Here is a 10,367-nt window from a genome sequence, read left to right as displayed (position 1 = left end):
GAGTTGCAGTGGGACCTGGATTTTACTATTGAGTGCTGTTCTTAGATCTACCAGGAAGCTGTTATCTTGTGTTAGGGAGCTGCTATCTGCTTACCTTCAAATTGTTCTATCTAGTATAGGTCAATCTAAAAACAACTGCACTTGCTGAGTAATCAATGAAGATGTTTCACTACTCATCCGAGCAGCTTCTTCAGTTCAGATGACAGGTGTGGGAAATTCTCGGCATATAAACTCTTCCACTAATCCAATCACAATGGCACATTGTAACTCCTAGAAAGAGGTGTTACTTGTGAGAGTTGCATGAATGGACGTGTGAAATGTTCTGAAACCGCCGGGGTACAGATGTTAGAACAGCATTGTAGGCTGCTGGGGAGTGAAAGGGAGGGGGTGATATCACTCTTGCAGTGCAGTAACATGACTGGGGCAGCTGTAACATGATTGGGGCAGCTGTGAAACTGGCAACATGTCTAGCCCTATGTCAGATTCAAAGTGAAATATAAAAAAAACGGATTTCAGTACAGAAGTCTGCTGCAGTTGCACCATTAACTGATGTGATTTGAAAAAAAAACATGTTTTCCTGTGAAAGTATCACTTTTAGGTATGAGGATCCAAATTACAGAAAGATCGGTTATCCGGAAAACCCCAGGTGCCAAGCATTCTGGATATACAGCTCCCATACCTGTAAATTATTACTGCACACTTGAAGCTACCTCCTGTTATAGCCTCACATATCTTTTTTTATTGAATTTCTGCTATATTCTTACAAGCAAATAGATGAAAGAAAAAGAGAAAACATAAGCAGTACCCAACAAAGTACAGTCCCATTGTGCTCAGGCAGGAGGAGCAGTTCTACACAGTTAGAGGTGGGGAACATCTCTGTGGGGCGTGTAATTGTCTCTCTCATTACATCTCAGGGGGGAAAACAGAGACAAAAGCTGGTGTTTTCCCCCCCTTCTCAGGTAGTGAGTTCTGACATCCCTAATGCTTTGCTATTTGGCAGGAAATGAGCTCTTCCGCAAAGGAAAATAACCATGTTGTCAGTGCATTTCAGAAGATGTTGTGGTATTTAAAGTCATCTGTTTCAGTTGTGCCAGCAGGATCTTCTCCTCTTCAGAAATATTTTCATCTTTGGTTTCCCACCTGTTTCATAAAACAAATACAATAAACATAAATGAAGCTTTCCACGTACTAAATCACTTGTTTTTGCTGAATAAGAAAATAAATATCTTATGGATGAAAATGTTTCTTGTCGTGGTAAATGTGCACTTACCAGGCAAACAAGGATGTGTAATGTGATACCCACAGATTTACAATAGACTTACAATAGACACACTTCTGCTAGAGAGGTTATTGTTGACATATGTAAATAGCACTACAACCAAATAGAAACACCACAAATCACTAGTTAGAGCTACGCTTTAGGGAGTATATTCAGTATAAGCAGTACAGCGACTCCAACTTAATCTTTCTGAAAGCTTCCAAGTGAGACAAACCTATGCTGGTAACCCAGTTGAGGTTGAGAACAGGGATAAATCGTAAGGAGAAACCATTACCATTCTATCTTTCTATCTGATATTTATGAAACAAGTGTATAGAAAAGTACTCCATTCACATTGTGTTTGGTGTTTTTTTCCCCTAGTAAATCCCTGTAAAAGGCGTGGTTCACCTTTAAGTAAACTTTTAGTATGTGATAGAATGGATAATTCTAAGAAATGTTTCAATTGGTCTTATTTCTTTTTTGTAGTTTTTTTAATTATTTGCCTTTTTCTTCTGACTTTTTCCCGCTATCTAAAAAACAAATGCTCTACATATGTATTTTTATTGCTACTTTTTATTACTAATCTTTCTATTCGAGTCTCTTCTAATCGGAGTTCACGGGCGCCATCTTCTTCTCTTCGGAAATTTTGGGAATGAGACAGGCATGTCGGCACATGCGCAGTTGGAGCAATTTTCTGTCTCGCGTGAACTGCGCATGCGGCGAAACTCACGAAAATCGCTGAAGCGCCGATCTCATTACGAAGATTACTGAAGCGGCTTAAGACGGTGCCCGTGAACTCCGATGCCTGAATCTGCACCGAGGGGTAAAACGTTAGGGGCATTTGCCCGGGGTAACACTTAGGCTGGGGGAGGTGGTAGGGGGGTCTAGGTAAGGTAGGGTTTTTTTAAGTTTAGGGTTGAATACTTTAAAGCCAAAATAGGCAACAAAACTGAAATCCATAGTCATACATATATTGCAATATCATACCCTTTATAAATAAGGACTTGTCACACCTGAGCAATACAGTACCTCAAACTCCATTTATCACAATAAATTTATTTTTTTATATATATCACCATAATATAAAAAGCAGAAATACAACCTGATCAAAATGACAGATTAATGACCAGTTAAAGATTGTTTAGAGTTGAAGCTCACCAACCTTACATATAAGACACTGTGGGGGGAATGTAATTAATATAATAAAACAAATAGCAGCTTTTGCACTGGTGGCCATTTTCCCTCTGACACATCATCAGTAATATGGACATGTGCAAAGAGGACATGTATGTTGTAAAGGTCATGCAATGCAGAATGCAGGCTTACACAGGTACAACATCCTTTAAAAAAAGTTCTGCTGAGGTTGAGCACTGTAATGGTTAAGCTGAGCTCAGGAGAGGTGGTTAGGAGAAAAAATAGGACCAGACAGCTAGAGTTTCTATGCGCACCAGCAATGCTATCTCTTTATTGGCTGTTGGACTGGAGGGTGTGTTTAGTCATCTGAGCTGAGAACAACTAAGCATGCTCATTAGCCAACAGCCAAAGTAAATTCCTGAGGGAGTGGGTTAGAGGCGGAGAAGGATTTCTATGTGATTAAGGGGATGCTGCAGCCTTACTGTTAACCACCACCACAGTTTATGATTTCATCTGCAGACAGAATGAAATATCTTTTGCATCTCCTAGAAATATCGGACTCCAGATATAATTAGGCCACGTTGTCTGTCATCAAACTCCAGCATGTCAGCTTTGTGCAACTACCTATGGTGCCACCATCCTCTGTTAGCAGATTGAATGAAGGTGGTTGAGGCAAGATATAAATCTATAGTTTATGATACCAGACACATTAAATGGACTTGTGCTTCTACCTCTGCTCATTATGAGAATAGGGTGAATCACAGTGTAAAAAAAGTCTGTGTCTGTGTGTTCAGACAGCTGCAGAGGGAGCTACTCTCTACAGTAAGATCTGAGATATATCACGCTGACAGACTGTGTTCCATCGCTTGTCAGCATGTGAGAGAAAGGTGAATCATTTATCTGTTTTGTCTGGGGGAACTCTCTCCTGCAGTGCTTCAGCGACTTGACTAGAACGGTTCATGCAGGGTTTCGGCTGCTCGGTATGTGGCTCCAGTTTTGTACCATAAATGGCATTTCAGGCGTAGAATGTATGAGCTCTTTGGGGAGACACACAAGAAGATATAGGGAGGAATTCACAAAAGTGTCGGGAACGAAAAAATGTCTTTTAAATGTCGTAAAAAGTGTCATAGTAACAGCCGACAAATTCACAGAGCATTTACCCGCCAATTTTCCGACGTGTACGACACTTGTGAAATCGTATCTTTAAAAGTGGGCGTTTTTTTCGCCGCCACTTTTCCCGACATTTTTATTAATTGCTCGTAAACTCATTTGTTTTGCCGTCAATTTTTCCAACACATTAGGATCTCCAAAATAAAAATGTTGGTCAAATTGTCCTTTGTAAAATGTCGTCTGTCCGATGAAAAGATATACGACATTTTAGAAAATTGGCGGACTTACGAGACATTCAGAGACGGTAACATCTGTATTTGTGAATTTGCCATTCGTACAACATTTTACAAATTTGACGGCCGCCACTTCTGGGTTACTTATTTTACAGACACTTTTGTGAATTCCGCCCATTGTCTCATGCTGCATTTGGCTTTTGAGATTAATTGGAAATTGACCACTTTTAGGGATCAGAAGTCCATAGACTCACAGAAAAGAACCACAGCCACTTGATGATCTATAATTCTAGCAACCATCCAACCCCAGAATGTGCTATATTTAATTTTGATATTTTTTTAACTTTTTTTTTTAAGGAAAAAAACAAACTTTCATCCTAAGCACTTTTAGTACAAATATGGGACCTTTAATCCAGAATGCTTGGGACCTGGGGTTTTCTGGATAAGGGATCTTTCCATAATTTGGATCTGCATATCTTAAGTCTACTAGAAAATAATTTAAACAAACAAAATAGGCTGGTTCTGCCTCCAATAAGGATTCATTATATCTTAGTTTGGAACAAATACAAGCTACTGTTTTATTATTACAGAGAAAAAGGACATAGTTTTTAAAAAAATTTATTTGGATAAAATGTAGTCTATGGGGGACAGCATTCCCTTAATAGATAATTGGTTTCTGAATAATGGATTCCATACCTGTACCAACAAAGTATGTATGCCTGTACTGTTATATTTATATATGCTATGTATTACTCAGTTATAAAAAAAAAAGAATTAAAGCAAATAGAGTCCTGCATTGGGTTGGGTACAAGCAAACCAGTTGAGTTTCAGACAGAAAGTCCCTGATTGTGTAGGTCAGTGACTCCCAACCAATGTCTCAGAAGCAACAGGTTTCTCACCAACCCCTTGGATATTGCTCCCTGTGACTTCAAATAAGGTGCTTATTTTTGAATTCCTGGCCTGGAGGCAAATTTTAGTTGTATAACAAACAGGTGTACTACCGAATAGAGCCTCCTGTAGGCTGCCAGTCCACATAGGGGCTACCAAATAGCTCTCACAGCATTTTATGTGCCACCCATGAACATTTTTTATGCTTGCATTGTTCCCCAACTCTTTTTACATCTTAATATGGGTCATGGGTAAAAAAATGTGGTGGACGCTGGGAGTAGGTGGTCCACCGGTACCTTGCATTGGTACCTGGGAAGAGGGCAGGCTCTATGCCCCCCCCAACTCCCCTAGGAAAACATGTTTCCCCCTGACCTAGCTGATCTGCCTCCAGAGTAACGTCACTTCTTGTCTACTGTCTACTGTGACGTCACTTCCCAGGTCAGGATAAAAGTAGGGTTAGGTAGCAGATGTGGGAGAGAGGCAAAGCAAGTCAGTCGGTCAGGGTTGGGCACAGGTGTGCCCAACTCTACCCATTCAGGACTCTACCATAGTGATATTAACCAATAGCAAAGGTGCACATGTAAATTATATGTGGCATGCCTTGCAAACAATACTCCCTCACTTCTCATACCTGATCTGCTCCCAATACATGAGCATGTGCCTATTTATATATGTCATGGCACTAGCAGAGTATAGGGGGATGATGTTGTAATAAGTATCTTCTACAACCTTATTTCTCCCGACCTCATCAACAACCAGTGAGGTCTGCTCCTTGTATGGTTAACATGCGGTCTCCAGAACTACTTAGCAATATAAACTCATAGGAAATAAAATGGTTAACCTATATTAGAAAGAAAAAAAATGCAGAAAACATTTCAAGAACGATATTAATACATGTGATTTAAAAAGTAATTGTCCCTTTAATCTCACGATCCTGTTATAAGTGATATTCTTTAATTTGGGATGGAATGTCTCCTGTCTGCATAAAGGAATCTCGGTATTACTTCATTGCTCTGTATTTGCATACTAAAGATGTAAAGAGTAACAATGGGAACAATTATCTCGCCAGCTCTACGTTTGACTGGATTATTTAGGATTACTCAATGTCATCAGATATCATTCTGGATGCAATTTGTAAAACAGTGTGATAAATAGCAGGGAATTATATTGTTCAGGTGGAGATAAAACAGCCAGTTAATAGTTCATTTCCCGAGCGTTTCAACCATGCCCCGAAACCATTTAACAAAGTCAGTCTTTACATCAAGTCTGTGAAATGCGAAGATGTTTCCACTTTCATATTGAAATCATAGAGAGATCACATTTCGGCAAGCTGAGCGCGGTACCTTGTTCGCTGGCAGAAAATGCAATTTGTAAAGCGAAAACAATCAAAAGGTTGGGAAAAGATGATACTGTTGTTGGCCATATGGTATTATCAGATTGTGGATTTCTGAGAGCTTATGTCATTACCTCAGGCATGTATTTATCAGGGCGCCTGAGAATGGGTGCTGCTGAAAGATGCATCTAATTGCACCAGCGGTGTATAATATTACTTACCTATTTGTTATCTTCTCTCTCTCAACAATACTTGTGAAAACAGCTTGTCATATTTATGACACCATCTGATAGGAATTTAGCTGCCGGGAAGCCAAAGGGATCCCACTGCAGCACCAGGTTTGCTTGCATCAAGTGCATAACAACATCATTAGAACTGTTTTCATAATGAGACTTTGCTTACTTATTTCTGAGCAATGCAGAAAGTCTTCATTTTGGTGTGGAGCGTAGAATGGAATATTACCAAACTTTAAAATAAAATCCATTCCAAAAATAGATTTAAAATGTTATGGATAGTTGGAATTTTTATGTGGACTTAAAGGGGATGTAAAGGCAAAAAAATAAAATCCCATTTTTACTTTCTTTAATGAAAAAGAAATCCATCCCCAATATACTTTAATTAAAAAATGTCTACAGTTTTTTTTTTATAATAAACCTGACTGTACTGTATGCAGTGAAATTCCCCCTTCGTTGTACTTGCTCTGACAGCTGCAGATAGGAAACTTCAGATGGTCCCTAACTGCTCTGCAGGGAAACAATCATACTTTCAAACGGCAGGGGGGAGCTCCCCCACCTTACTTCCCAGAAGTCAAGCAGCTTTGTTTGTTTCCTTGTAAAGCAGCCGGTTACTGTGAAGAGATTTGTATCCACAGACCCAATGCAGTCTGCATATTCTGATTATTAATCAGTCTTGCTGTATCGCCTTCTATGGCAGATATTATTTGACTTGTGCTGTTTTGATAATTTATTATGATCCCTAAGCTTAACCTCCCAACTGAAGCCCAGACCACACTGAGCATGTGCATAGTCTTAGTCTTGCAAAGATGTTTAACAAAGTTACAAGATGACAGCCCCCTGCGGCCAACTTTGAAAGCATAAATCATTTGTTTTTAGGCTTTTGGTGCAGTAAGTACATGTTCATGTTTAGTATAAAAAATACAGCATTTCTAGCATTGTTCTATTTTAGACTTTAGTTCCCCTTTAAGGGCAGTGTTCCTCTGTGGATGCAGCTTAGCTATAGCCAGAGACAGTTGCTAGGGGTGGGTGCAGGTAGTTTCCATGCTTGTTGCTCAGAAAGAATCATGATAGTCTGCCGGGCAGTCAGTTGCTCTGAACCTTTTACTGATGCTGCCTGCTAATGGGCCCCAAGTTCAACATGCTTTGTGATGCTTAGCAAACATCAGTCCTCATTTACAGATTCAGACATAATTGCATTTGCAGACCAGAGCAAGCCTAGGCAACTTGGACCCCTGCTGGTGTCTTTCACCAGTCTAAGGATTTACGTATGTGCACTCTGGGTGGTGAAGAACCTCATTTAGTTCACCTACAAAGGCCTTGACTGCTATCATACACCTGTCTAAGGACTACCACAATGTGTAACTAACAGCAGGGCAGTATTCAGGTCCGGTGTCACCCTAAGCACCAAACCTCTTTGTGTCCATCAGCAAATACACAAATGATGTAGTCAGAAGTGACGTCACAATGTACTGCACATACTTGTGGCATCACCCCGTCATAACCCACACCCGATACCCCCTACCCCTCATCTTGTTGCTGGATTTTGTGGAAATATATCCGACAGCAAGGGAAGTAGGTTTTTTGTGCTAAAAATGTATTTACCATATAGGCATTCGAGGGCTACCCCCCTTAAAGGGGACATGTCACCTTAAGAAATAATTCCAAATACTATTTTATGAGGTTAGTCAAGCAAATCAACTTTACTTACACTATAAAAATGATTGAAATCTTGTTTTTTTTTAGGTCTTTGAATTCAAAATTACAGCAAACAGGCAGCAGCCATTTTGTGGACGCTGTTATTAAAGTGAGCTTTGCATCAAGCCAAAATCTTGTTTATATGCCAGAATGGGTTCCTGATGCTCATGCAATGGTTACACAATTAGATGGAGGACACTGACATCTAGAAGGGCAGACTGGAAAGTGAAAGTAATTGTCTACCCCACCTTTATGATGAATTTGTAAGGATGGAACTTTTACAAATATAAACCAAATCCGTATAGTTGGGTAACACATTTTCCTCTGTTTACAGGTCTGAATTCTTATTCCTAATCTAATTTCATTTTGACCCCCTCTGTCTCTGGAGTAAAGCTGGTATATTCTGGTTAAAAACGTAACGTTTTTACCTATATAAAATTAATTACACAAATGATTCATTTTTTACTAAACATCTAAAACAAAGAATATGATCACGGTTAAATAAATGTAGATCAGATAGATAGAGATAGCGATAGACAGACAGATAGATAAACAGACGGATAGAATGGCAATATCTTACACAATAATTCCCAATACTCACAAACACACCCTCCCCATATAAAGCCTTATTTTTTTTTAATATGAATTTCCATATAAAATATTTATTCAGCTGCAAGCTCATTTTAGTTCTCCTCTGTTCTTCATCTATTTTTATTTGGTGGAAGTCGATGTGGAAGGCAGGATTTCTAGCAGCATTCTGAGCTTACAGCTTCTGTCACAGACTTGCATTAATTTGCCATCTGTTGGCTTCCACTCATTTATTTACAATAATTGCTGGTCATTCGTCTCTGTGGTTTGATGAATCACTGGGATAAAAAGGCAGCAATATCAAATGGATTATGTATGACGTTTAATTTGTGTCTGAAATTGTCCCAATAAGCAAGTTAATACAAAACCCCATTGTTTCAGCGCTGCTTGATTTCATTCATACTATACAGACTCTTTCAATGGTTCGGACGCTTATTATTTTGTGAGATGTATAGGGTACATGGTATTTGACTTCTTATGTTATCCCCATCTTCAGTCCAGTGATCCACATGCAAATATTAAATATAAAGTAAGAGAAAGATTAGAGAAAATATCTCTAATGACTCTCATTGATTACACAGGGACAGGTGTCTCCTGCCAGGGAATTAGTGTCAAGCAGCTCATTTTTCATCTTTACTTGGTTTAACGTTAGAGAGCTCCTGCACATCACTATTTATGAGGAGTCAGCACAAAGGTGTAATAGAGTCAGTGCTGATCCAGCCACTTGGAACCATGGGGCAGATTTACTAAAGGGTAAAGTGGGCTTCGCTAGCAAAAATGTAACAAAACAACAATTCACAGGGACATCGGCAATTTACTAAAAGTACTGTAACTAATTCGCTACATAAAGAGCTCAGTACTGGCGAAGTTTCGCTCTCTTTTGCCAGCCGAATTTCTGCTCAGGTGAACAATTGTTACTATGCAAATTCATCAAAGTGTGAACTTTCCAATATGTTACCCTTTTCGCCAGAGTCTGTTTTAGGTTGTACCTGGTGAATTGCTAAGATGAAGCTACATCCTTAAAGGAGAAGGAAAGGTAAAAACTAAGTAAGCCTTATCAGAAAGGTCCATCTAAATATACCAGTAAACCCCCAAAGTAGTACTGCTCTGAGTCCCCTGTCAAAAGAAATACAGCACTTCTTTCCTTCTATTGTGTACTCATGGGCTTCTGTATCAGACTTCCTGCCTTCAGCTTAAACCTCATTGCCCTGGGCAAGAACATGCTCAGTTTGCTCCTCTCCCCCCCTCCCTTCTCTACTGTAATCTGAGCCCAGAGCAGGGAGAAACTCAGGCAGGAAGTGATGTCACACCATGTCAATGACTTCAGCTCCTATCCTAAACAAACAGAGAGTTTCTAGAGCTTTTTACTCAGGTATGGTAAAACATTTTACAGAATAAATATAGCATTCTAGCTTGCACTATTGTAGCTAATCTATTGGCAATAAAATGCCTCTGTAGCTTTCCTTCTCCTTTAAAGGAACAGTAATGTCAAAAAATAAAAGTGTTTTAAAGTAATGAAAATATAATATAATGCACTAGTAAAACTGCTGTGTTTGCTTAAGAAACACTACTATTGTTTATATAAATAAGCTGCTGTGTAGCAATGGGGGCAGCCATTCAAAGGAGAAAAGGCTCAGGTTACACAGCAGATAGCAAATAAGCTCTGTCTGTCTAATGGTGTTATCTGTTATCCATTAGTTATCCTGTGCCATATAGCCGTTTTTCAATTTCCACCATTGCTCCACAGCAACTTGTTTATATGAACTATAGTAGTGTTCCTGAAGCAAACAGATCAGTTTTACCAGTGCAGGGCAAAACTACATGATATTTTCATTACTTTAAAACACTTACATTTTTTGGTGTTACTGTTCCTTTAACAATTCTATGTCAGT

At 39.2% G+C, this 10,367-nt stretch overlaps 1 protein-coding gene across 1 annotated transcript in view; it reads right to left on the bottom strand.

Annotated features, from left to right (window-relative positions):
- Window positions 1-729: 729 nt before the first annotated feature.
- kiaa0825.L (KIAA0825 L homeolog) overlaps window positions 730-10,367 on the bottom strand; it is a 194,797-nt gene continuing 185,159 nt past the window's right edge. The window contains exon 20 of the mRNA XM_018264625.2: window positions 730-1,140. Within this exon, the coding sequence (XP_018120114.1) occupies window positions 1,038-1,140 (103 nt within the window). The 3' untranslated portion in view covers window positions 730-1,037. The remainder of the gene's footprint in view (window positions 1,141-10,367) is intronic.

Source organism: Xenopus laevis, chromosome 1L (assembly GCF_017654675.1).
Source record: "Xenopus laevis strain J_2021 chromosome 1L, Xenopus_laevis_v10.1, whole genome shotgun sequence".
Classification (NCBI taxonomy): domain Eukaryota; kingdom Metazoa; phylum Chordata; class Amphibia; order Anura; family Pipidae; genus Xenopus; species Xenopus laevis.
Note: the sequence above shows the minus strand (reverse complement) of the source record. Positions and strands in the feature narration are given on the sequence as shown.